Here is a 27,788-nt window from a genome sequence, read left to right on the forward strand (position 1 = left end):
AACAAAATTTAACTAAATGTAACATTTATGAAAATATAAATCTCTGATTGGGTAATTCTTCTCAACGATACAAAGTTTACATAAAAACATTCAATGTGAGCTATCAGTTGCAAACAAGTTAGGAAAAATCATTCAAGTCACTTGTATACTCTATTGGCTTTTACATAGAACATTCACATACTACATTTAATCCATCTAGGCATTTAATTCTTAGAAATGTGTGGCATGGAGGTTCAACTGATCATGACAGGAATGAGAATGTGTTGCCTAAAGAGCTCAAAAGCATAGACTCATATAATCAACTCCAGGTGATCTGTATGTGGGTTGCCTTCTCTGGGCTACCACCTCCCTGGCTAGTAGCTAAACCAGAAGTAACATACTGAAAAACGTCTTTCACTATGGAGCTGGGTATTTTTATCAGAATCACATCTTTGAATGCTTACATGTTAAACCACTTTCCAAAGGGAAATACAGTTGACTTGGATTCTCTATGGGTTACACGAATTTATTTTTCCCGTTAGCATCAATAATCATGATGTTGCTGAAGTTTTTCTTATACTGCTTCCCAATGTCCCTATGAGGGCTACAGCAGAAACTATCACTACCTTTATTTTGCACTTCACAAAAACAACACACTGAGGAGGTTAAAGACCTGTCTAGGAATACACAATGAGTTTATGGCAGAGCTGGGCCTAGAGCAAATCAATTCCTTGTTCATTATTCTAGTACAGTTTTACTCTCTACTTTCTAAGAAAACTAAACTCAACCAAAAGTGTGGATACCTTTTGAAAAGTTATCCAAGGACATGCCGTGAGGAGGATATGAAAGAAAGAACAATCATCTTCACCTTTTGAGATGCAATGTTTTCTTTTAAACAGGTGAATTAATTTTAAAAAATATTTAATACCATTCCACAGCTTCTGCTTTGAAATGGATAGGACTATAAAAGGCTCAGAAGAGTCCTCGGTCAGGAAGAGTAACAGATAAAGAAGCATACAGATGGTGTGTAGAAGTAAGAAAGTGATTACAAACAAGGACAATAAAGAACTTTTGGACACCCTTAAGATTTATGGAATATTTTAGCGCAAAGACAGGCATATTCAGTTTATCCCAGAGTATTTGGTCATCTATCTGCATTTTACACAGGAAAGAGAAGGAATGTGAATAAGGCAAACGTCATCAGTATGTCAGAGATGGCATGTTGAGAAAGCTTGCTTTCTATGAAGACTAACTGCAGGAATTTAGGGAATATTTATGCTTCCATACAACTGACCAAATAGTACAGACTTCTGTTAGTACAATGATAGAAATGGACAGGTGTTTTGACCACATTTGTAATGCCCTTCCTGTAATTCTTCTTTACACCCAGCACAAATATGCATTTCAAAAAGATGCGAAAAGATTGTTGTTTCTTATTAAATGTGTTCTTTTGCAACCCAGGAAATAGTTTAAAAATCATATATTCTGTTATACAGAAACCCTCGCATGCAATTGTTGCAACTGTATTTTAATAAAGACTGACTCTCCATGTTCAGTAGCCCTATGATAGTGGTAGGTAGTTCTTGTCCCAGTCCAGTCCACAGTCTCACATTTCAGGTCATATCTCTCGGGAAACTGGGAATACACTTAGGTATTTTTGTTACATTATTTTGCACCTTTAGACCATTCACTGCAGACTAGGTGTACACAGTTGTCAGGACTGTAAAATATAAAGGGAGATTAAGGCTGTGTTTACTTATCACACAATCATTTGAAGTCAAGCAGCTCTTTGTCTTCACGATTTCAGCTGATTTTTGTAGAACTAATTCCCATCCAAATGATCTGTATATAACTCTAGCCTCTCTCATCTTAACCAACGGGATGTATTATGCTGCCTCACCACACAGCTAATTTAAAAACTTTTAGCCTCTGCCTTTCAGATGAAGCAACCATTTAAATACTACTACTAGAAATTCTGACATTCTGGAAACACTTTGACAAAAAGACCACACCCAAGACTAACCTCCTATTTGTCCATTTCGTGACCATCTTAATAAAACACTGGAATCCAGCACTGGTCCTGCCTTTTAAGAAATGAATAGTTTATCATTTGGGGCACATTTTTTTTTTTCCTTCTGTACGTGGATCACATATTTCTGCTTAGCTGGAAAACATTTTGTCAGTTATCAGGGGCGTAGCTGTGGCCCCTGGCTTCTAGGGCCGAGCATACTCGCTCATAACAAGAGTTGTGTTTCTTGGAGGGTGTTGCTTCATTGGACTCAGTAGAGTCACTAACTGTGATGGGGCTGTCTCTCGCAAAGACCTCAGTGGACTCTCTCCATAAGCAATCCACAGATATTTTAAAACAATAACTGTTACACTTTGGCCTGGAGGTGTGTGTTGCATTGTTGAAAATTTGTCTGCTATTTGAAGTGGCAATTTTGATTTTCAGTGCAGCATCTACACGGTCTACTACCGTGTAGATCCCTATACTCCCATCGTCAAAGCCCACAATGATGTTCAGGTGCCTCTGGGAGAGTGCAAGGAAAGTTGGTGTTTTGTAAAGGGAACAAGCACCGATATTTTTGCCATCTGCCAGTCTCATTACAATTAAACTGAATATTGCACCATTTTCATCCTCCTCCTCCCCATTTCGGAAACAAATGTATACCAGGTAGCGACCATCCCGAGACAACCTCTGCCGCCAGATGGTCCCAGAGGCATGAACCACCCGCAATTTACCACTGTGTAAATCTAGCACGTTGATGTTTTCATCTCCCCTGGATATAATGCCTAGCTTTCCATTGGGAGAAATTTCAAAATCCTCCAGATTTTTCAAGAAGTTATTTGGAAGTTGCACGCGCCGACAGATCACTTCGTCTGTCAGACTCCAGATGTTCACAGTCTCGGCCGATGTGATAAACACGATGATATCAGGACAGTCAGGGATTAATTTAAAATTCACGATGGTGGTCCCATCTTCACAGCAAAATTTCTTGGTGATACTTCCTGTCCAAAGACTGACTGCCAACACTTTGCTTTTAGTCATTCCCACCACGAAGGTATTTGCAGAGGTAATAAAGGCATTCTGCAAAGTGGTCAGAATGTTGCAGACCCTGTGGCCTGTGGCGAGCCTCCAAACCCTGGAGGCATTTTCCTCACAGAGCGAGACCACAAACTGGTCATTGTGTGTAATCAGCAGCTGAGATATTCTCTGCCCGTTAATTCGAAAAAGGTTTTCACCACTGCTGGTGTGCCAGACATACTGGCTGCTTTTGTCATCTGATGTCACCATTATGTCTCCAGTGGATGTTAACACACAGTGTTCAACTATTCCTTCATGCTTGAATACTGCTTCGATGAAGCCACTGCTGAAGTTCCACTTATGAACACAATCAGATCCATCCAGGGAGTAAATGATTTCCCCTCTAGCAGGCAACAGCAGACTTTGGATGGGTTTTCCAGTCTTATCTATGTTGGACATAGCTGTGATTATATCTATGTCCCAAATGGAAAGAACACCACTGGTTGATAAGGACAGTAGCATATTGTGGTGACTGGACTTCACTAACTTAACAATGGAACCTGAGATTTCCCGCAAGCTTGCCATACACTGTCCTGTGTCCCGCCTCCAAAAAAACACAGCTGAGGTATTTTCCATGGTGGCAATGATGCAATCTCCATTTTTAGACAGCACGGCAGATATAAAGCGTTCATTGTGCTTGGCTCTGAACTTTTCAGCCACCTTCCACAGACCAGTATCTAAGAGCTCAATGCTGAGGGCTTTACAGATCAGAACTGCACTTTGGTCTTCTGAAAGCTCAATGCTGACCACCTCGCTGTCTTCTCTTCGGCAATCAAAGTCATCAGTCAGCTGGGGGCTGGAAATGTCCTCAGTATTCCAAACAGAAAGACTTCCTTCACTGTCTACCATGACCATTTCCTGAGCTGTGTCCAAGATAAGAAGAAACTTCACAAATCCACCTGAAAATTCTGATGTCACTGTACATAACTTTTCTCCACTCCCTAAATGAAATATGGTGGTTGTGTTCAGGTATTGGCCACAGAAAGCATACAGACCATCTAGGGAGCACTGGACGCACGTCACTTCATACCAGCAGTGGAACTGGTAAAGCGGCCATCCGTACAGCAGATCAATGACAGTGACATCTTTGCTGGCTTCGAGCCATGCAAGGGCATGGTTGGCGGACAGTGTAAATCCATTGATGTAGGTGGCGCTGCTTCCATGCTTGGTCCCCTTGATTTCTACTTCAGACAGGAGACAAGAATTGACATTGTCATAAATCAACAAGGTGTTATTTGTTGTAGCCACCACAAGGTACTTTTCATCACTGGTGAGTTTCATGCCCAGAATGACAGACTGGGCTGTGGTGATTTGCCTGAGTAGCTGTCGAGTCTCTACATCCCAGGTGCTGATGGAACCATTTTCTAAAGCTGTGAGGACAGTGCTGGGGTTACAGGTAGGCAGGATCTCTGTGACATGCAGGTGACTGGATGATAAGGGAAGACGCTCTGGGCTGTATGTCACATCCATGGATGAATGCAGTGGTACAATGGAGCAATATTTGGGTCCATCTTTGTCACACTCTAAAAGAAGATGTCTAAGTTTGGGCAGGGAGCTTACAACAGGCAGCAGTCTTTGCTGAAGCTCTGCTGAAAGGGAGCCGGGAAATGCAATGACCTTGTTTTTGATGCTGCGGAGGGTGTTGGCCAGGAACTTCAGCTCCTTCTCTTGCGAGTAGTTGTAAGCCAGCTCAATGTCCGAAAGCACTTTGTCAAACTGGCCAATTTTGATCATGGTATAAAGCCAGCTGAAGTTCATGATGATGCCATAAAGCAGGTCATCGGTTTTCCCACACCTCGTCAAGTGGTACAAAAGCTCAGACATTTTCCGATGATTGACGAAAAAGATGTCAGGTTCCAGGGGATTACACTGGAAAACCCAGGGCTGGTCTGGAGCCTGCCTGTCAAAGGAAGCCTGTTCCATGAAGTGCTTTTCTTCCTCCAGCAAACTTCTGCTCTCCAAGTCAAGGCAGCCATTCAAGTAGGGGTCCTCGAGGCAGAAGGCTTTCCTCCTGCCCCCTGACCAAACCCCCAGAAAATAATCTGCTAGGATGGTGTGCATTTCACGCAGGTCATTGTCATCCTGCAGATATAGCTTCTGGGCTATGAGCTGCAGGTGTCTGTTGGCCCAGACTAGGAGTGTGACATTTTTCACATGTCTTTCTATTAGGTATCCACTGAGACCCTCCTTGAGCCTTGCAATGTACAAGTAAGGTACTCTCAGGGGATTGCTGGGTCTGGTGTTTTCATTGAGCTCACTCATTACACTGTTGTCTAGGGCTAACACATCCTCCAGTTCCATTTCACTCAGACCCATTTTGGCCATGGTGATGTAACCAAGAGCCCTAGAGACCAGTTTCTGACCACACTTCTTCTCCAAGGACCAGAATAACTGCTCTATACTTTCATGAACGGTGACAGAGAGGGAGGATTCATCGACGTCTTTGTGAGATCTCCAGTGTCTCACCTCCCTGAAGGTCAAGTTCACAAACATTGGCAGCGTGCACTTGGATAACGCGTTGTTCACATAAATCTGCTGGCCTGATGTGACCTTCCTTTTCACACGCAGCAGCTGGTGTTTGAGAACCTGGCTGCACATCTTCCTGTCTCGGGGAATCAGCTCAATGTAGTTGTCTTCTTCATGGATAAGGCACCTTAGTTTCTGCAAGATCCCATGTTTGTTGGGCAGCGTGGAAAGGACTATCCGGACAAAGCGGGGCAGGTGAGCTGGGAGCCACCAAAGCTTCCTGGCATCATCATTCTCTGAGAGCTGCTCTAGTGCATCGAATATTATGACTAGAGGTCTCTGCAGTGAAGACTCATTCAAAAGATTTATAAATAAGTCACAGAGGTCATGGATCTTCTTAGGGTAGCTTTGAACCAGACACCGGTAGTTAACCGCCAATTGTTCACAAACACTTAGAAGGAGAGTCCTAAGGTCAGAACTCATGTCTGTCGTTCCTAGAAATCTCACGATGACGACTGGGTCAGATTCTGGTCCTGTGTCCTCATGTAGCCAGCCATAAGCCTGAAACACAAGAGTGGAGTTTAGAATGGTAATATGTATTCACATGGTCATATGTGATAACATTGCCTCTCTCCAGAGCTCAGACTTCTGGTCACCTCTACTGTGCAGGAAATAGCTTAGGGTCAAAAATTGGAAAAACCTTTTGAGAAGGCCAAAGAACTGCTATGAAGCTTGTATACCAAAATCTACAGGTGAGACTCTCAGGATTACCCTTACTGAGTGTACTAAAGTAGCAATAATAGTATTTTTCACTCATTAGGCAATATTTAGCTTGTATTCCAGAAGATACAAGGTGTTTCATGAATTATAAATATAAATATCTAGTATGGTCAGCTTTGTATCACTGAATGAATACCTATTTCCTGGTGCAGCTGTTGGCACATGGTAGGTCCTTTGGAAGTATTTAATGAATGGATAAGTAATGATTTACATATTATATTAAGTTAAATATATGCATTAATTGAGAGCATATAATGTCATATATGGCTGACCAAATTTCCAATTAATTAGAAAGCAATAAAATATTCAGTACTGAAATTACTCTGAATATAATCTTTTATGATTTAGAGAGAATTTTATGGTGTTACAGGGTCATAATTTTGATTATTATTTATCTGTTATAAAATCCACAGAATGGTGGTTAAAAGAGCTTTGTTAAACGTTGTGCTTTGTAACAGATAGTTGATTTTATATACATGCAGCCATCAGTCCTCACATTATCTCTCTGAAGGGTAGATGAGATTACAGTGTCATTTAATAGGAGAGGAAACTGAGGCCCAAGCTGGATAAATTACTGCTCAGAGTTAAATGGTCACCAAGAGACAAACCCGGAGTAGAAGTCATACCTGACTTTTCATTCTTTCATTTCTTAAATACTCTGTGGCATTAAAGGATAAAATATGTGAGGAGCCCACTAAGTTTAGTCTTTCTGTTTTGAAAGGTCAGGATAAGAAGAAATATGCCCAAGGCATAAAATACTCCAATGAGTATTTTTAGGAAAATGAAGTCTTTCAGTTATCCTTGGAATTTACCAAGTATATGCCTTAGATAAGGAAGAGTGATTTCACATACTGGGAGGTAAGTTTGTGAACTTTGCTTCCTCAAGACAGATAGTTCGGGTTAAGGCATGAATAAGATCAGAAAGATTTATGGAGGTCAGTTTTATAAGGAGCTGTTAAGGAAAATAAACATTTTGTTGCCGTTGTTTAGCCTCAACTTTTGAAGCTGATTTCAAGGAAGATAATCTTGTCATTCAACAACTATCCTTTGGTGGTAAATCTGAAAACACCGGTTTGTTTCTACATTGATTGCTTATGATAACTATAGGCATCCTCCTCCATCCTCCCAGTCACATGTTGCTGAACGTGTGATGTCTGTAGAGAGCAGCCCTACCATCACGAGCTCATGCTCATGGAAATGTTGGGTGACACATGAGATAAAAATGAGATCTCTATCTGCATCCTCAAAGGGACATGAGGTCACAGGACAGTACAGGTTGTTGTTGACGGTGAGTCAGACATTCCCCAGGAGAAAGGTAAATGAAGTGCAGGCAGGGGACCTAAAAAGAGGCACAGTTTCTTGGAGGACCCAACTCCTGGATAGTCAATAGACAGACTCAGGCTATTGGACAAAATATTCAGAAGAGCAAGAGCTCAGAAAGCCATTCCTTAAACTGACCAACTCTGGACAGTTACCACACTCTGCCCCACTGGGACTGCTTATCTGTGCAGGGAATCAGCACATCCCACATAAGTCTTGACCTCTTGTGCTACAGGATGTGGAGACGCATCACATGAACCTTTGACTTAGTCAAATTGAACAATATTTGTTTCCTCCAACCGCCTGTATGCTCCTTTCCTCCACAAGGAAAAGGGCCCTAGGGTGAGTACAACATGGCATATGTGAATGTTTACTCATTTGGTTTCAGTTCTCAGGTGCCTCTCATGGTGTTACTACCTTGCTTACTTGGAATAATTCTAAAGTTTGAAGATACACGTACAAATTCATGTTCAAAGGCACACAAACATATGCATACACAATTTATGCGATGCAATGTGGACCCTAAATACAAACCTGCTACTTCATCTGGTGCTTAATTAAAGAAAAAGCTCTATCTTCTAACACAAGCAGAAAACCCAGCTGGGCTTGATAGATTAAGAAAAAGCAAATTAGACTTCCTATGGACTTTTCAAAGGTAAGTGGAATATACCTGATTTCACCTATGGGCTTACTTTGGAACCCAATCCTCACATATGGTGCAATGCAACTGTCTCTGTTCTTGTCTTCAAGAGGGCCAATTTGAGATTATGTAGCACATGACAGGTTATGAGAATATTTGTGAACTTAAATAAAGTTCTGTTCTTAAGAGAGTCACCATGGGAAGAATAACACAGAGCTTCAGAATTAACACCATAATAAAATAAACCACCACACTTTGACACTAAGGGAAGAGGAGGTTAAAAATAATGGAACTAGTTTCATCCTGTTTAGGCTGAAGAGCCAACTCAGCAGATACCACATTCCAAAGTGAGGTTCCAGACCATCATGCAGGACTTGAAAGGGAGGTTCTGAAAACCAGTTTTGCTACTGTTAATAGATTATCCACTGCTAGCCTGAAAAAGAAGACCGGAGAGGCAGGGAAAAATGGTGGGGATTAGGGTGCTGTGGGTTGTTTCTCTCACCTCCCCCTCTCTAAAAGGAGGTCAGAGAGATGCCTGTCCTTGACTTCTAGCCAAGAGGAAGGGACTTTAGTGGACCACCTATAGAATGCCCCCTACAGCTTGGGGATACAGGCATCTGGTACCTAGTGACATCTGGAAACCATGAAGGCTGAGTGACTGAGGCTGGCTAGCTGCTGTGATGGAGAAGTGAGACGGAGCTGCAGGGCTGGGACTGGCCCAGAGGTCTAGAGTTTCTCAGGGCAAAACAATACCTGAGTGTTTCCCATGTGCTACGTGTGGACGGCAGGCTACAGTGAGCTGACAAGGGTTTCCGTTTGCTTTTCCAAGGTCCTGTCTAAGGAGTGTGCAGGGATGTAGACAGGATCTCAGCAGAAAGGTACTGGAAGCACATTGCTGGATGTCTAGGAGCTGAGGAAGTAACCTGCTAGAAAAAAGATGCATTCCCCTGTGTCTAGGCAACTGTAGGTAAGAGATGCTCAGGGAAGATAGGGCAGAGGTACAGGAGGGGAAGGACCTCCAGGAAGCCATGAAAAGGCCTCAAAAGAGATGGGAGGCAGCTTTAAACATGTGCTAAGAACAGAGAGTTCACAGCCCAGTTCAGAACAGTACTGGTTATGTAAGAACTTTCTGGCCACCTTACCTTTCCTATATCCCCTAAACTGTAATTTTATAGGAATCATAAATGTCATTGGGATTAGGAAAGAAGAGAAAGAAGTGCCATGTGGAAAAAGAAAGAAGATCCCCATTTCCCACTGTAGGTGCCTTGTTTATGAGAGGCCCCAGATGGGGAAGAAAAGTGTAGACTGATGTTTTCATTTTTGCCTTAGACTGGACATACTCATTACTGAACTGAGACTGATTTAGCAGACAGAGGGCTTGTCTTTGTCTGAAAGGGATGAGAACAGTTATTGAGATTGGGCTGGGTTTTCATCCAAATGGGGTGAGGGATGGGAACTAGCCCACAACATGAGTCTGAACAGTGAAAGAAAAAAATAAACTTGCTTTCCAGTTGTACCCCATGAGTTTTGCTTTCTCAATATAACTGTTACACCAGCAAAAAAGAAGCACTGAAGTATTCGCTCCTAAAAGACCAACTATAATTCACATAGTAAATGCAGAAAGTAGAAATGAATTTGATTAATTTACCATTTTCCAAAAGTACAAGTTTTTACAAATATACATGGGAAAGAATAGGCTTTTACCTTCTTTGCTACTTCAGCTAGCAGAAGGGTCTTCCCAGTGCATGGCCCACCATATATAATAAGAGGGTTGATGTGTCCAGTTTTGCTTGGAAGAATGTAGTTATGCACTATGTTTAGAGACTCACATTTGTACTCATAGAAGGAGGCGTATGTTTTACATAATGATGAATGTTGAAGGATTTCGTCATAGAGTGTATCAGTTTCAGTGTCAAAATTCTGTTGTATCGTTGCCTGAATTATATCAATCATGTCCTCATAAAACTGTTTACCAAGTCCTTCGATGTAATGATTTTCTATTTCTTGGGAGTAGCCTAGTTTCATGTCACAATGAGTAACAGATGTGTACACTCTCAGATTAGATGATGCAACAATAGTAGGAATAAATTCATCCCTGAGTTTTATCAGCTTCTCTTGGGCTTCTGGATCCCGAATAATCCTCGGTTCTGTTCCAGTTATATCCATGTATTTTCCCATCTCTGGGATTTTCACAAAGCGCTCAATGTTAGCAATTTTCCTAATGTAGCAAACACACTTCTTTAGAAATGCTGGAGTTTGTTTTCCCAGAGCAAAGTCAAACTCATCCTCTATAGCTGAAAGAAAATATAACAAGGAGTTTATCGCTTAGAACAAAGGAGCAACACACCCACATCTCAATAGTCAACACTTAGTCATTAGTGGTAAATTATTTTTCTTATGGTTTGTAGCGAAGTAGTCTTTAGAATAATTTCTTGATTTCCTATTTGTCTTTTCCTAATCAGCCAGCAACCCAGGAGAACAGGTTTTACATAAAATTATCTAATTTTCTCCCCAAGTTTAGGAAGAGGTTGGACATAAGCATAATAAAGAAAGCATATCAAATTTATAGTGGATATTTCTAATATCTACTATGTCTAATTGCTGCTCAGTTTTCCTCTCAGACTTCAGAGGTTCTAAGAGGGAACAGCAGGGACCCATTTGGGCCAGGAAAGGAAGAGGAGGAGGCTGAAGGATGTAACTAGTTAACCATTTCTTGTCAGCCTTTCCTTAACAAAGTGACCTCACCATTTTGTTTGAGGTATATTGAGTCCTAGTCAGATATGATCAAATATCAATACAAAAGCAAATTTTTTTTTTTTTTTTTTTTTTTAAGACGGAGTCTCACCCTGTGGCCCAGGCTGGAGTGCAGTGGTGCAATCTCGGCTCACTGCAAGCTCCGCCTCCTGGGTTCACACCATTCTGCTGCCTCAGCCTCCCAAGTAGCTGGGACTACAGGCGCCCACCACCACGCCTGGCTAATTTTTTGTATTTTTAGTAGAGATGGGGTTTCACCGTGTTAGCCAGGATGATCTCTTTCTCCTGACCTTGTGATCCACCCGCTTCAGCCTCCCAAAGTGCTGGGATTATAGGCATAAGCCACCACGCCCAGCCCAAAAGCACATTTTAAGGCAAAATATAATTATATTCTGATGACTGATCAATCTGGGTGATCTATGTCACTGTTATAATATCCATCAGAACAAGTACAGAAAAAGTGACTTAGTATATAACTTCATTTCTTCTAACATACACCATATTATGGCTTACAATACATATGCTTGCACACAAGTAAATATACATTATAAATAATTTGTGTCCCTATAAGAAAATTTTAAACTGGATCAGTAGTGATGAAAACATTGTGCAGACAAAAAATTAAAAATACGTAAAGTAAGCCAATGGAAATGAACGACAAGGCAAGCAGTCTTAAAATTGGCTGCTCTTCCTTTCTTCCTCCTTCTCCATCCCTTTCCTTCATCTAATTGCTCTTCATTGAACACCTTTTATATTCCAGGCATGATGACAACTGCTTAGGATACAATGGTGAGAGAAAACAGAACATTGAGAAAAATAATCCATTATGGAGTGCTATAAACTGAATGTTTGTGTCTCCCAGAAATTTATATGTTGAAACCTAATCCCCAGTGTGATAGTATTAGGAGGCGGGGCGTTTGGGTGATTAGTTCATGAGGGCAGAGCCTTTATGAATGAAAGTCATGTTCATATAAAAGAGATCTCAAGAGAGTTCCCTTGCCTCTCATGCCCTATGAGGACACAGCAAGAAGACAGCCATCCGTGAGTGGGAAGTTGGCCCTCATCAGACACAGAATCTGCAGGTGCTTTGATCTCAGATTGTGAATTTCTGTCAGGGAGGCTCTGAATACACAGGGCTGGTCCGGCCATAAATTGAAAAAATTATATGCTGGCCATAACTCCAATGTCAAGCAAAATCTAGAATGTATATATTCTATAATGTAACTATTAAGAAGGGTGAGAATTTTATTTAAAAATGGTGCCTTTCAGTGGAACTCTTGTGATAGTATTTTTTTTAGTAATGAGAGCCTTTCAATGGAAATTTTCAACCCAAATGAAAAAGATATTTTCATAGCTGCCAGTGTCTAGTAAGCTGTGTCATGAGCATCAGTACATTTTACAAAAAGTTTTAATTGAGCAAGCTGGTTAAGGAAGCCAGTTAAAGGACCTTATAAACATATGTCTACTATTCTTTTTAAGGAAGAGTAAGAACTTGTTATAATGTAGATAAGGGAAGATGCCAGAAATCTGGACATCATGAGCTACTACAGAAAGTAGCCTTGGACCCATTTCTTTTCTAGTCATCTGTGTAAAATTCTAGCAGGTTGGATTAGCAGCTTGCTACATTCTGAGAGCATCATGAAGAGAAAGGAAGCAGTCAAACTGTAGTACCTATATATAATGCATTATAATCAGAGATATGCTCTGCCACCTTTGACTCCCAGAAAACAATTCAACTATAACTTGACATTGTTATCACATTTATGGAAAGAGTGTATCAAGCAGAAGTGTTGATCACAAATGGAGCAAAAAAAGAAATACAGATAAACCAATTTGGCAGAGCCCATCTAAGCTTGGCTCAGGGGGGAAAAATGCTGTACACAGAATGCCTGGTATGGTATAAACTTAAATATACCTAAATAAATGAGAGCTATGATACAAAGGCAACTACACAGAGTTATTTTTAGATGCAAAGTGCATGCTTACGATTTTAGGGCACTTTTATTCATTATTTCTGATGCCTATCTATAAATATTTTAGAATTTTAGGGCATTATTAGAATATTATATTTATTTTCTGTTTTTGCATGTTCCTTAATGTCCTGAAATTGAACCAGTGACAGCACCCACTGAAGGTAACAGTAGAAATAGGTTTCCAGTCCTGGTAACTATCACCCATGAGAAATTAATTTCTTTACGACTCCCAAGGCCACTGAGTTTTGATGTTCTCAGAAGGGCACCATTTTAGAGTCTAATTTATTTCTCTTCCTCTCCTGTTGTTTAAAAAGGTGAAACTAGAAGCGTGAAAAAGTACATTCAAACATAAATAATACACCTTTAACAGGTTCTATCCAGTATTCTTATTTCAAGATTTCTAAAAATATAATATATATTATATCCATTTGAAAGAGTTGGCACGTCAGCAATTTTGATTGTGCAGACATGATCTTAAAAGGAGTTTGAACGTAAAATAAATAAAATTGTCATGAGAATGTATATCTTCAGAAGATATAACCCCAAGCAGAAAACAGTCCACTTGCAGTAGCTCACGTGAAATTTCTCACCTTCACATGGCTATCCATGTGGACACAGTTCTTCACTATGGGGAAAGCTAGGACAAGTGTTTGCCAGTGGAATAGTCACTGGAGCTGTGTGATTGTAAATAAGAGGATGACTTCCCCAAACTGGTGTCTTTTACATAAATAATAGGAAAGCTTCACTCTAGGCACTTTTTTCTAAGACAGCTCTTGAAGGAACAGGGTTGTTCCGTCTTTGGTAAAGGTGAAGAACCTGAGCCTCAAAGATGGATCTAAAGGTTCCAAAGGAACAAGGATCAACTCTAATCTATATATTCTAAATACAGTACTTATTCCTGATGATTTTGGTATTTTCAGGAAGACTTTAAATAAGACCTAATTTTTAAAAACAGCTTCCTTCTGGAATTTGTCAAAATGGTTTGTAACTTCTCTGAGCTTCGCCCACATGCATCCAGTGGGAATGATTACCAAGTGCCTTTTAGGTTTTCACGAATGCTTTGCCGCACCATTCCAAAACCAATCTGAAAACGCAGCTATTATAGTTTTTCCCTTTATAAAGTTTTACTATCAACTTTCAAAATAAATGCTACACATCTGACTACTTCTACCTAGTTATGTTTGTTCCCTGGAAACTATGACTGACGTATTCCTTCAGTTCTGTAGTTTCCTGAGCAACTTCTAATGATAAAGCTTCCTTTCCATGGCTGAGAAAGGCCAACAGGTGAGCCTCTGTACACAGAATGTCTGGTATGTTATAGACTGAAATATACCTGAATAACTGAGTAGGTTTTTATTTTAATGTTAAATTTGAGCCTACCAAATAGCTGGGGAGGTTTCTATTTTAATGCTAAATTAGATCCTACCAAATCCCTTGTGCCACACCCTCTGATGGCTTCCCATTTCACCCAGAATAAAACATAAGGTTCCTATTATGGCCTGTGCTCAACTTCTATCCTCATCTCTCCCTCCCTGTAAAAGTTGAAAAAAAAAAAAAGTAAAGCTACCTTTTCTTTTTCCTGCTCCTGGAATTAGCTAAGCACATTCCTGTCTCAGAGATCTTGAACCTGTTGCTCCCTCTGCTGGGAATTCTCTACCTTAGATACATATGGCACTGTCAGCTCTGATTTTCTTCTGTAATTCAGGTCCAAAGTCATCTCCTTTTTGCCCACCTCATCTAAATCTGGACCCCCACATCCTTTATCAGTCACTATTATCCTATGACTGTGCTTTATTTTGCTCATAATACTTATCAATCACTTTTGATAAGATCTTGTTCATTTATTTGATTACTTGGCTATCATTTATGAATATTTTCCTCCCTCTAAAAAAATAAGTTGCAGGAGGCCTGAGACCTTGTCTTTTTACTCAGCATTGTCTCCCCAGTGCTTGGCATATAGGAACCCAATAGGTCCATTAATATTTGCTGGATAAGTGGGTGAGTGATGAATGAACAGCTCAACTGAGAAATCATGGCAGAATATGGTCAATTATATCTGGGGTCACCTCTGGCTTCTTTTAAAATCACATTTTCTAGAGAAGTCTTCGAGTGAAGGAAAGGCTTTTCTACTAATTAGAACAAAATAACATTTGTTTCTCCAGAACGTGGGAACATTTAGAAAAATTAAATTTCACCGGGCAGTAAATGAGATTACATCTGCAGGGCATTAAAGGGAAGCAGTAGATGTATCTATTAATGATCTATTTCTTATTTTACTGGGAAAATTACCTGAGAACAGGTACCTCTTAGCCTGGCTGTGTTTCATTTTACCCTTTTCGTGTAACAGCTTTACAGCAGCCTTAAATATCTTCTTGATCTCATCTGATATCTCTTGCCATGTCTTCTCATTTTCAGCATTGGCAGAAGGCTGCATCTATAGACATGTAAAAGGGAGAAATTAGTCTTACAATCATCAAAGAAAAATAGTATTTAAGAACAAGAAAATTTCTATTATTTGAAGGCCTACTATGTGCCAATATTATGATAGGTGCTTTACAGACAGTGTCTAATTTAATCTCCTCGACAACCCTGAAAGTTAGAAATTATTTCCGTGTTGCATGTGAACTTGACCAAATTACACAAGGGTGTGATCCAAATAGGGTGTGTTTGTTGGACTTTCCTATATACCATGCTTTTCCCTTTTGAGTTTTGATACAAATGCCATAAGAAAATAATCTCTGGTGTCCTCCAAAGGGGAGAGAAAGTTAAAGGGGAGGTGCTCTTATATCTAATTGTCTTTATTTGTTTTAGCTTCATTTGTTTTGATGGTCCACTAGGAGATAAAATGGGAGGACTGCCTACCAATAAAGTAACATTTATATAGTCTTGATGATAATCTTATTCATACAGTCATTTATTCAATAATAATTTATGCAGAAATATCATGTGGGGTTTTAGGAATAATGTCAATTTCCCTAATGGATTATAAAAATAAATGAAGAAACAATTAAAGCAAATTAAATAGTAACATATGAGAAAATCCCCCAGATCATGGTAGAAACTGGTTTCTTGGGGTATCAGGTTCTTTGCTATCTATATTTACTCTGGGCATCTTTAACTGGGAAATGGTTTGGGTTTACCCCAATATTCTCACCCAGAGAAGCAATATTGTTACAGATAATTACTTTGAATAATACATGTGAGGGCGAAGAAGAAAAATCAAGGATTCTGATATGATTTCCTATTGCACAGAGAAAATGTGTTATGTTGGATACCAGAATGACAAATACACAGATCCCGAAGTGGAGAACTGTGGGTAACCCACAGCTGTCCTCTTGGAACTGCCTGGGTGCTGACTGAATCAAGGACATTCTCTTTGGCAGAGGGTTGGATATCTATGCCTTCTTTGCAATCTCCCTAAATATTCTGCTCAATGAACAGGTCCACCTTTCTTCTCTTCTTCTTTCATTTGCTTTTAAGGGACATATCATAAACTTGAGAGCCAAGTTGGAAAGTAGATAAGAACGTTTCCATCATGCTCAAGCATGAATCAGCCTCATTCCATCACTCTCTATAAGATGCATGAATATAAATGAACTGTTTAAGATGTTAAAGAAAAAAATTAAGTTAAAATTTAAAAAGAGACTATAAATAATAGCTATGTAGATTTTACAAAGGCCTTCCTCCCACAGAAAACAAATGCACACATGAACCTTTCACAAAATAAAAACTATAACTGTCAAACTTGAAAACTCAATGTATAGACAGAGTGAACACAACTGAAGAAAAAATTGGTGAGCTGGAAAAATAATCTGAAGCTATCTTCTGGAAAGCAGTACAGAGATAAGAAAATTGATCATGTGAAACTGATCATGATTATGATGATGATATGATCATGATCAGTTTCACATGATCAATTTTCTTGATTTTTTTTTTCTTCTTCACCCTCACATGTATTATTCAAAGTAATTATCTGTATGAATATTGTTTCTCTGGGTGGGAATATTGGGGTAAACCTAACTGATCATGTGAAATGATCTATTTTCATTGATTATGTGAAAGAGAATTAGAAGCCGTAGAGGACAGATTGAGATGGCTGAATGCAAACGTAATTAAGGAACACAAGGAAAGAACAGAGGGAACAGAGGAGAGGAATTGTTTGATGAGATGATGACTGAGAATTTTCTAGAATTAAGAGACTATATGAATTCACAGATATAGTAAGCATGAGAATACCAATCAGAACAAATAGACACATTATAGAAAAGTGGGCAAAACAATAATTTTTCAGATAAGTAAACAAAGAGAGCTTCATTAATGGAACTTTAACCAATTAATATTAAGAATTAATAACCAATTATTTCATTAAATTATTGTTTAATAATACCAATATTAATAAGTAAAAATCAGTATCACTAGTAAACCTTCACTGATGGAACTTATAAAGGATATACTTCAGGAAGAAGGAAAATTAGTCTAGAAGGAAAGTCAGAGATGCTAAATGGAAAGGTGAGTGACAATTTATAGTTTCTTAGCTTTGGATTTAGTTTTTTTCATTAAATTTTAAAGGTGCACAATGTGATGTTTTGATCTATGTATATACTGTGAAATGGTGACCACAACCAAGCTAACTAACAAATCCACTACCTCACATAATTACCTTTGTTTTGGTGGGTGGTAAGAACACTTGAGATCTGCTCTCTCAGCCAATTTCAGGTTTATAATTAACTATAGTCACCATGAAAGTTTGTGCCCTTTGACCAACATCTCTCCATTTCCTCTAAATCCCAGACCTTTGTAAACACACTTCTACTCTCTGTTACCATGAACTCAACATTTTTAGATTCCACATGTAAGTGAGATCATACGGTATTTGTCTTTCTGGGCTTGGCTTAATTCACTTAGCATAACGTCCTCCAGGTTCATCCATGCTGCTGTAAATGGTAGGATTGCTTTCTTTTAAAAAGACTGAATAACATCACAGTATGTGTGTATATAAATGTTCCTTAATTTCCTTCTACATTTTCTTTATCTTTTCATTTGCTGACAGACACTTAGACTGTTTCCATATCTTGGCTATTGCGAACAATTCTGCAATGAACCTGGGAGTGTGGATATCTCTTCAAGACAGTGATTTTATTGCCTTTGGATCTATACCCAGAAGTGGGTAGTTCTATTTTTAATTTTTTGAGGAACTGCTATACTGTTTCCCAGAGAGGCTGCCCCAATGTACAGTCCCACCAATAGTGTACCAGGGTTCCTTCTTCGCATCCTCTCTAACGCCTATTATCTTTTGACTTTTTGATGGCCATCCTTACAGGTGTAAAGTGATATGGCATTGTGGCTTTCATTTGTGTTTCCCTAAGGATCAGTGTGGATTTAGTTGTTAAAAGGAAAACTTGGGGCCTAGGGCAGAGTAACTTTCTGTCTACTCTGCCTTTTCTGTGCAGAACCACCCCTGGATGACGTAAACGGTAATAAATGTAGTAATGGACAGATCCACAGGCTGGAGGGAAAGGCAGCTTACTGCATTTCTATTGCTTCTCAGCATTTCTGACTTGGATCTGAGGTAATAGGCTGCTGGCACTGAGTTCTCATCTCGACAGTACCACTCCTCCAGCAACTTGGTCTCCAACTTTGCCTCTATGGCAGCATCCAAAATCATTTCAAACTCTGAGGCTTCAACTTCTCCAGGGATTCGGATATTCCCATATTTTTCACCTAATAGTCCCTGTGTATCAACAAGAAAGTTCAATTTAGTGTATCACCAAGAAAGTTCATTTTAGTATTCACATCACATGGTCACTGAATAAATATTAATCAATAGATAACAAGATACATTGCTCCATCAGTTTTCTCTTTTGGTCACAGTGGATAGTTGATTTCCTAAGTAAAATTAGATCAACTATATTACAACAAATTATTCATAGGCTGAGAAATGAGACTGCATATCACATCAGATGAATTCAAAATAATTTTTGCAGCCAATTTACTTTCTCAAAGTTTACATAATACAACAAAAGCTGATCTACTCTGAGATTTGTTTGTTCATATCAAAGAAAAATGATGTGCTAGACCTTAAAAATGTCAAATATGTAAAGCTTCAAACAAAAGAACTGCTCTGTCAAGAACTGAGAGCATAATTCTAAGCTTCAGATTCACACTGCTACAATAAAAAGAAGTATGACATCACTGGATGTGATACTACTAGTAACCCCACTGGTAACTAAAAAAAAAAAAAATTCAAAATGTAAACGAGAGCATTTTCTCTCTATTAAACTGGCAAAAGAAACTTCTCACAGGAAAAAATGAACAAATATGTACTCAGCCTTATGTCAAGGTGTGAGAAAATAACCATAGAGTGATGATGGGCGTGTAAAATGATCTAGCATTTGAAGCCTGATCAGGCAATATGTATTCAGAGCCCTAAAAATCTATATAACTTTTTACTTGGCATTTTTTTCTTCTTGGAAATTTGTCTTTAGAAAATAAGTAAGGATGCAAATCAAGACTTACAAGAATATTTATGCTGAATTGGTTTCTTTGAAAGAATTGTGTAATAACCTAAATGTCCATTCAAAGGATGTACTAAATTATATCATACAACTATATTGACTTAGAAAGATGTTTACAAGTATATGTTAAGTGAAAAGGGTACGTTATAAAATGGTATACATAAGATGATTCCAGGCTGAGTGCGATGGCTCTCCCCTGTAATCCCAGCACTTTGGGAGGCTGAGGCGGGTGGATCACCTCAGGCCAGGAGCTCGAGACCAGCCTGTCCAACATGATGAAACCCCGTCTCTACTGAAAAGTATAAAAATTAGCCAGGCGTGGTGGCATGTGACTGTAATCTCAGCTACTTGGGAGGCTGAGGGACAAGAATTGCTTGAACCTGGAAGAGGGAGGTTTCAGTGAGCCAAGATTGCGCCACTGCACTCCAGCCTGGTCAACAGAACGAGAGTCTGTCTCAAAAAAATAAAAGATGATTCCAGTGATTTTGATATTTATATATATAGAGAAGAGAGAGAATATTACGTACATATGTTAGAGAGAATATCACGTATATATGTATACACAAACATACATAAGAAACATTTTATAAAAATACAAAGCAAGATTATTAATGGCTATCCTTGGGTGGTTTTAAATTTACATAGGTCATTTAATAAGTTTATTTTTTTTATTAAAAACCTTTTTTTGGTATACATTTATATTATTTTGTAGTGAGAAAAGCAGCAGGTATTTAAACATTTTAAATTTAGTGGTGTAGGCCGGGTATGGTGGCTCACACTTGTGATCCCGGCACTAGGGAGGCCAAGGCGGGCGGATCACCTCAAGTCAGGAGTTTGAGATCAGCCTGGCCGACATGGTTAAACCCTGTCTCTACTAAAAATACAAAAACTAGCCGGGCATGGTGGTGTGTGCCTGTAATCCCAGCTACTGGGGAGGCTGAGGCAGGAGAATCGCTTTAACCTGGAAGGCAGAAGTTGCAGTGAGCTGAGATTGTGCCATTGCACTCCAGCCTGGGCAACATAGTGAGACTCCATCTTAAAAAACAAATTAGTGGTACTGCCTATTTGCTTTGTGGAGCAACACTTTCAAGGTTGCTGAGACCATCTGCTTATGCCAGTGGTTCTCACAGTGTGGACCTGGAACCAGCAGCATCTGCAACACCTGGGAACATGCGAATTCTCAAGCCCCATCCCAGAACTACTAAAAAATAAACTCTGGTTACAGAGCTGAGCAATCTGTGTTTTAGCAAGTCCTCCAGGTGGCTGAACTTCTGGTTTAAGCTAATAAAACTATTAGCTTATATAGCACTTGGTATTTCAATTAATCTTCATCTTATCTAGTAGAAATAAGGAGGGAACACAAAGGACATCTTACATATGCCTACAGTAACCAAAGCAATTTGTCTGCTTTATTGTATCCATGAGACACTTTCTGTGCAATCTGGGGGCATTTTTGTTCTTTCCTCCTGTTGATTAGCATTTTAGCATAAACTTCAAGCTGTGTTTATCCACTGGAAGGTGAATTTCAGGTTTGGTTTCCCTAGGGGGCATTTCTGACTACTTCTACTGCCTATCTAGTATTTACAGTGTTCTTTTCATCCGATACAGGCAGCTGAAAGAATAAGAGACGTCCTTGGTAGATCTGTGTCCACATAAATTCATGACCTAAATTCTACAACACAATGGTAAGCTCCCTGAGGGAGAGGCCAGAGCTGTTTATTCCTAGCTCATAGAAATGATTAAAACACACATTTGTTGACTAAATGAATGAACCAAGACAGAGAAAGAAAGCATTAAAATTTTTTCTGCTCTTCTCTGAAGCTTCTTTCTGTAGTCAAATAGAATAGTTCAGCTCTCAATAGGTAGAGTAACAATTTGGGAAGGTACCAGTTTTGTGAGCAATACTCATTTCAGCTGTATTCCTTAAGCAGGTACTGTATAAACATATCTCTGGTTGGACCACGTCCTCTCTCTCTCCTTAGCACATAAGCCATCTCATATAACTGGTTTACTGAAGGTGACTGTGGGTAACTGAATTCACTGCCTCAAGCTCAAGCCTCCTCAGTACTGGCCTCAATGACCGGAAAGGAAGTAGATCTAACCTAGCTGTTCTTTTTGGCTTCAAAAGTCCCTTTGGAAGGGTCTAGAATGGAGGGATCCCACATTATTGGTATCTATTATTTCAGCATGGTATATGAGGGTTCTACAGAGGGTGTGCTAATCCCAACCCACTGTATTAACCTGAAGGCCAATTAAGAGCACTTCTATTTTAATCTACATTGGGCCAATCTTGATAACAGGTTTATATAACAAAAACGATGTATCTCAAGTTGTTTCCCAACTTCTAACGGTTCCCTCTTCCAAAATCTCTTTTGCTAAACAAATAGGCATCACCTTTTATTTTACCACACACACAGAGGAACATTATCTTTTTTAGGGTAACCAACCTGGTGATTATCCCCTTATCTTGCCTAATTCTGGACACTCAACACTCTTAGTCGGGGTTGTATGCCACTAAGAATGAGGTTTTAATGCTCGGATATGCCATCGAACAGACCCACATGGGCAACATAGGGAATAAGAGAATGTCTAAAGCAGTAGGCATTAGTAGAATTCAAGAAAGTATACAGACGGAGTTTGGTCATTGGTGGAGGACCAGGTAGACAGGCAGCACATTAAATATGGGATTTAGTAATTGACAACACTCCATCTAGTAGCCAATTAGGTCTTGGAATATCATGGACTAGCTACTACAATCCAAGGCAAGACCAGCTGGGTTTTGGGCATGAAGCGGGGAAGAGGACAAAATAGGGAATACAGAAACAAGATCTTGTCCCTGGACGGCACCATCATGATTGCACAGCAATGTACTGTTGGTTCTTCAACTTCTTTCTGCTCTAAACAAGGCTGGTCTTAGAGACTAGGGTTCAGTCAAATCTATGGATTGGTTTCTAAAATATGCTCCGCAGATCATCTACTGGATGATATGCTCCCTGGATCACCCAGGGTACTTGCTAAAATGTAGGTTGCTAGGTCTATTCTCAGATGGAAAGAACATTGTGAGTGGAGATTCCAAGGAAACTGCATTTTAAAATGAGGTTCCAAAGGAATTCAGAACTTGAGAGCCATTGCTATGGGCAGTGCATACGTGGTCTCATGAGGAATGGTTAGCAAGTACTGAAGGGGCAGAGCCTGGACGACAGTGGATCATTTCAAAAATCAAAGCCTATTTAAAAATAATCATTTCTTTCAGTTGAGCACCTGGCACCAAATACCGTAATTATTTAAACGATATAGTAAGGCAGAATGTTCCTTAAAGATTAGTAAAGAAGAAAAAATATCCCCATCCCATTCAAATAACAAATACATATTGAGTGCCTACTATATATAAACTGGTAATATAGAACTTCAGAAAAGTAATAATGTGCTACAGGCTTAAAGTTACTTATTGGATTGTTCTCCCTTACTCTTTTCCTTCTCTCTATTGATTCTTCCTTTAGGTGGAATGCTCATAAATCATGAATCAGTTAATCTTTAGGAGTCTAAGACAGGATTCTATCTCAGTCTTATCTTGCTATTTGAGAAACAGCAAAAGTGAATTTTGCTTCCACATTTTTCAGTAAGATATTTTTGGTGTGTGTGTGTGTGTTTGTGTGTGTGTGTAGTTACAGTTCTAAGATAACACACAAATATTTACAAATAAGGCAATGCACAAATATTTTACCAGGACCAGAGTCAATTTAGAGAAGGGGGCAGTCCAACTCAGTTGCAAAGTCCGGCTCATATGGTCAATGGACCAGAGCAGGGGTAGAGATGGAAGACCAAGTTCAAGAGGCTAGCAGCTAAACTCTAGGCAGCAAGATGGATTCCACTGCTTTGTTTCCTAATTAGACTATTCCTTAGCTCTGCAGCCATGGGGAGTATCCATGAATGACTTTAGGGCAGCCACAGCAGCTATGAGCAAGAAGGCATCCTTCTCTGTTCACTGGCAATAGAGTATTCATTCCAGCCACTGAAAGAGAAACAGATTTTCCACATCCTTCTGACCCCAATTCTCAGAAAGCTTGCTTTTTGCTTAGTTAAACCAACTTTGCCAGTTTGTAGGGAAAAACTTGGTGCAGAGATGAGAGACTACATTCAATTTTGCATTGAAGTCCATTTTTATGAGTTACACTATTGATCCAGCTGCCTATGACCCTAGACAGAAGAAATGCATATGACTGAAAGAATTTTCTACTTTTTATTGAATAGGTTAAACATTCTGTCAATACACAGGTGAAAATAAACATATGGGATTTTGCCTGTTTGTAGAAATCTATAGTCACCTCTCTCCCATCCACCTTACCAAATGTGGAAACACATTTAAATTGGCCTATTCTTAAACACTGAAGACACATAATATCAGCCAGGCAGAAAGCAACAATACAACACTCAAATATAATCTGGGGAGTTAAGTCCAAAAGGCTGAAAAATCTAAGAAAAATTTGTCAGACTTTTAACTGTAGTTTCTGCATGTATAATTCTAGAATAAAAAATACTTCCTGATGTTTTGGAACTGGATAGAGGTGGTGTTTGTACAACACTGTAAATGTAGTAAATGTCACTGAATTGTTCACTTTAAAATGGTTAATTTTATGTTGTACGAATTTCACCACAATTAAAAAATACTTTCCGAACTATTGAGCTCTTTAGAATTAGGAACTTAAAAAAGACTGTCTACTTTTAAAAATCTCATTTTCCCTCTTTATATGCTGATATAGCTACATCTAAGCCACTCTTTCAAAGGCTTAGAGATAACATTTTCCCTCCTCTCAATTGATTTTTTTCTTTCTCACTGGGCAAATATTGATTTCTCTCCACTCTGCTCTTCATGTGCAGTTAGCTCTGCCTGGGCTTGCAACTGAGAATCTTTGGGGTCTGAGTCTATGGCATGCAGTTTGTATTGTACCAAACAGAAAAGAGGAGTAAGTATTCTTGAAGGTGTTGATGAGTTCAGTGTGTCCTTGACTGTACTCCGGTGGGATGTCATGAAAGACAGGTGAGGATAGAATATTTGGGGTTACGGATGCCATGCTTTCTTGGGCGTGGGGCAGCTGCTCCCTGCTGTTTATGAGCCATTGCTCATGGGAGAGCTGTAAAGGAAAAGAGATCTCCACTCATCCTCCTCCACAAACTGGTGCTGTAACAAGCTGAAGCACATACTCTTCAAATGTCCTATTCTCCCAACCTAATCACCGGAGCAAGGCAGGTGGGTCTGTTTCTCTCTTTCTATAAGCTTCTATTTATTAAATTAAAATTTTATGATTTTCTGCATAATTTTCCTTCATATATGATTCATTTGACACTCAATAATCTGTGAAGTAGGGAGAGACACTAAGGCTCCCAGACCTCAGCAGGCTTGCCCAAGGCCATGTTTCCCAGAAGACATGGTAGTACCAGCAACTGAATATGGGGCTTTAAATTCAATAACCCCATTCTTTGTACTTCATAAAGTTATTGTGCTACTTCCCCTTCTGAGAGTATCTTAGAGCAGCTCATTTGATTGTGATAGCTCTTGCAGCCAGTACCCTTGGCAGGGCTACCATGTATGAATGTGCAGGCTGTGCACTGCACAACTCCATGGGGCACTGTTCACAAGGACTATGGCATGTTCAATGTTATAGCCTTGGGTGTTGGTATTCTTTCTACCTGATTTATTCTTTTGGGTGGGAGGACAATGGTGGTTGTTATGTATTCCCTGGAGCTCATGGCCAATATTAAGAACTCTACTGTGGACTGAGACCACCTGAACCCCGCCAAAGAGCCAGCAACACCTTATTCACAACTTAACATTATTTTCTCAATGATTTGGAAGTCAAGAAGCACCTATACATCTATTTGAGTTTGTAATACAAACATAAGATACTTTATTTAGAAGTAAATTACAACTCAATTACTCAAACTTTAAGTTTCTCGTGTCACAAGTAGAAAGAGGAAATGGAGAAATGGGGATGTGATGGTTAATTCTATGTGTCGACATGACTGGACCACAGGATGCCCAGATATTTGACTTAACATTATTTCTGGTTGGGTATGTGATGTTGTTTCTGGATGAGATTAGCACTTGAATTGGTAGACTGAGTAAAGCAGATGGCCCTCCCCAACTGGGTATGTACCATCCAATCCATCGAGGGCCTGAAGAGAACAAAAAGACAGAAGGGAGAATTTGTTCTCTCTGCCTGACTGTTGAGCTGAGATATTGATCTTCTGCTCTTGGACCGGGACTTATTCCATGGGCACTTCTGTTTCTTTGGCCTTTGCACTTGGACTGGAATTTATACCACCGGCTTCCCTAGGCCTCCAGCCTGCAGATGGCAGATCATGGGGCTTGTCAGACTCCATAGTTGTACGAGCCAATGCCTTATAATAAGTCATCTATATATATATGATTGATTTTGTTTCTCTGGAGAACTCTAATACAGGGGAAGATGGGAAAATAATAATAAATTGCAAAATAATAATGACAAGTGACTAAAACATTCCCTGTTAAAATAATGTCCACATTAAAGATAATCTAGATAAGGTCTTTAAGAAAGGTCATATTTTTGGCACCAACAGACATGAGGGTAATATTTTTGGAAAACTGTTAATTTCTCAGTTATTACAGATACACGCTTGTATGCAGGGTTGCCAAGAAGGAATGTTAGCAGATATATCTAGCACATTAAGTATTTTCATTCCAAAACATTCAATTATCCAGATATCCATGATGGTTCTGATGGTTGATAATAATTTGATATTTACTGGCATCTCTCTATGGGCAAAAAAAAAAAAAATCAGTTTCCTACAATGTGTACACAGTGAGCTTATGTTTCACATATTACAAATATGTCTCTGAAATAAGATATATTGACAAAGGGATACATTCATGGGTACAAATACTTAATCTAATCTGCAGATAAAGAAAGAATATTTTGAGGTTAGTAGAAGGCAAGGCATTAGGAGTGACGTAAGCAGATTTTTTTGTCTCTCTGAGTTTCAGCTTTCATATTTGTTAACAGAGATAAAACTGTTCCCTTGTATATTTATCTGGCCACATATCTCCTCTGGTGCATCATGAGAATCAAACAGGTGAGAGTGAAAGCACTCTGAAATGTAAAGCACTTGGCAATACATAAAGTATCACTACATAAACATAGTTTATAGAGAAACACATATATATGGCATGCTAATACATATATACACAGAATAGAAACAAATGCTGAGAGGCACAGCTGGATAGATAGACTAATGAGGTGTTTCTTGATTGGAAAGACAAATAGAGGCTAGAAGGGAGGAAAAAATGCGCAAGTAGTTGCTTACAGGTGGTATGAAGGTAAAAAAATGTGTGGTCAGATAAGTACAAACTTAATGTTCCAGGGGTGGAGAAAAAGAGCTTTAAAATAATTATGCTGGGTTAACTGCACTAGCTAGCTGGAACCACAGCAACAGATGTACAGAGTCACCTTTATAGAGAACAGGTAGTACTTTAAGGGCAGGCGGCAACCCACATGTAAAACAGAAGTTTCAAACACAAAGCTGTTTGTATTATAATCAGTGTGTTCATAGCTATGTTTGCAGGAATTGAGTTACTTAAATTCAGTTTCTCTATAAAGGAAGGCCAGCATTGCTACGGATAACTTGTGTCTCCTCAAAATTCGTATGTTGAAGCCCGAATTACCCATGTGACTGCATTGAAGATGGGGCTTTTAAGGAGGTGATTAAGGTGAAATAACGTCATAAGAATGGAGCCCTAAACTAACAGAACTGGTGCCCTTATTGGAAGAGAGACACTAGAGCTCTCTCTGTCTAGTGAGGACAGAGTGGGAAGATAGCCCTTACTCTAGTCTGAAAGACAGCCCTCACTGGAACCTGACCATGCTGGCACCCTAATCTTAAACTTCCAGTTCCCAGACTGTGAAAAAAAAAATTGTGTTGTTTAATCTACACGTCTATAGTATTTTGTCCTTGCGGCCTGAACTGACTAATACAAGCATACAGATGAACAAAATGAATGCAATTTTGTCAACATAAGGTCTGCTGTGTTTGGCAGTGATCGTAAAATGAGGCAGTCAAGTCATAGATTAGGTAATTTACCAATTTCATCTAACATATAGCAGAATAACTAAACTGATGCTTCAATCACGTTTCTTTGAGAGCTAACAATTCTCAGCTTTCTCAAAATCACATTATAGTTTTACCTTTCTTGAAACCGACATTTGTGGTTTAATTATAGTTATTAAATTTACACACATAAA

The 27,788-nt window shown here is 39.3% G+C and overlaps 1 protein-coding gene across 1 annotated transcript; it reads right to left on the reverse strand.

The window, feature by feature from the left end:
- Nucleotides 1-27,749, reverse strand: NWD2 (NACHT and WD repeat domain containing 2). Its single transcript, XM_032135557.2, has 5 exons — nucleotides 27,732-27,749; nucleotides 18,525-18,728; nucleotides 15,287-15,431; nucleotides 9,975-10,564; nucleotides 1-6,091 (listed from the first exon to the last, which is right to left on the reverse strand). Exons 1-5 carry the CDS (start codon nucleotides 27,747-27,749, stop codon nucleotides 2,159-2,161), a joined length of 4,890 nt encoding a protein of 1,629 aa, XP_031991448.1. The 3' UTR covers nucleotides 1-2,158.
- Nucleotides 27,750-27,788: the final 39 nt, after the last annotated feature.

This window comes from Hylobates moloch, unplaced genomic scaffold, assembly GCF_009828535.3.
Source record: "Hylobates moloch isolate HMO894 unplaced genomic scaffold, HMol_V3 SCAFFOLD_17, whole genome shotgun sequence".
NCBI classification, from domain to species: Eukaryota; Metazoa; Chordata; class Mammalia; order Primates; family Hylobatidae; genus Hylobates; species Hylobates moloch.

Bases quoted from the DNA above. Each gene is read 5' to 3' on its own strand.
- NWD2 (XM_032135557.2), bottom strand. The intron at 15,432-18,524 runs GTAAGCTGCCTT...ACATGTCTATAG, and splicing joins TGAGAAGCAATAGAAATGCA to ATGCAGCCTTCTGCCAATGC. The intron at 10,565-15,286 runs GTAATTTTCCCA...ATTTTCTTTCAG, and splicing joins TAAGAGGTACCTGTTCTCAG to CTATAGAGGATGAGTTTGAC.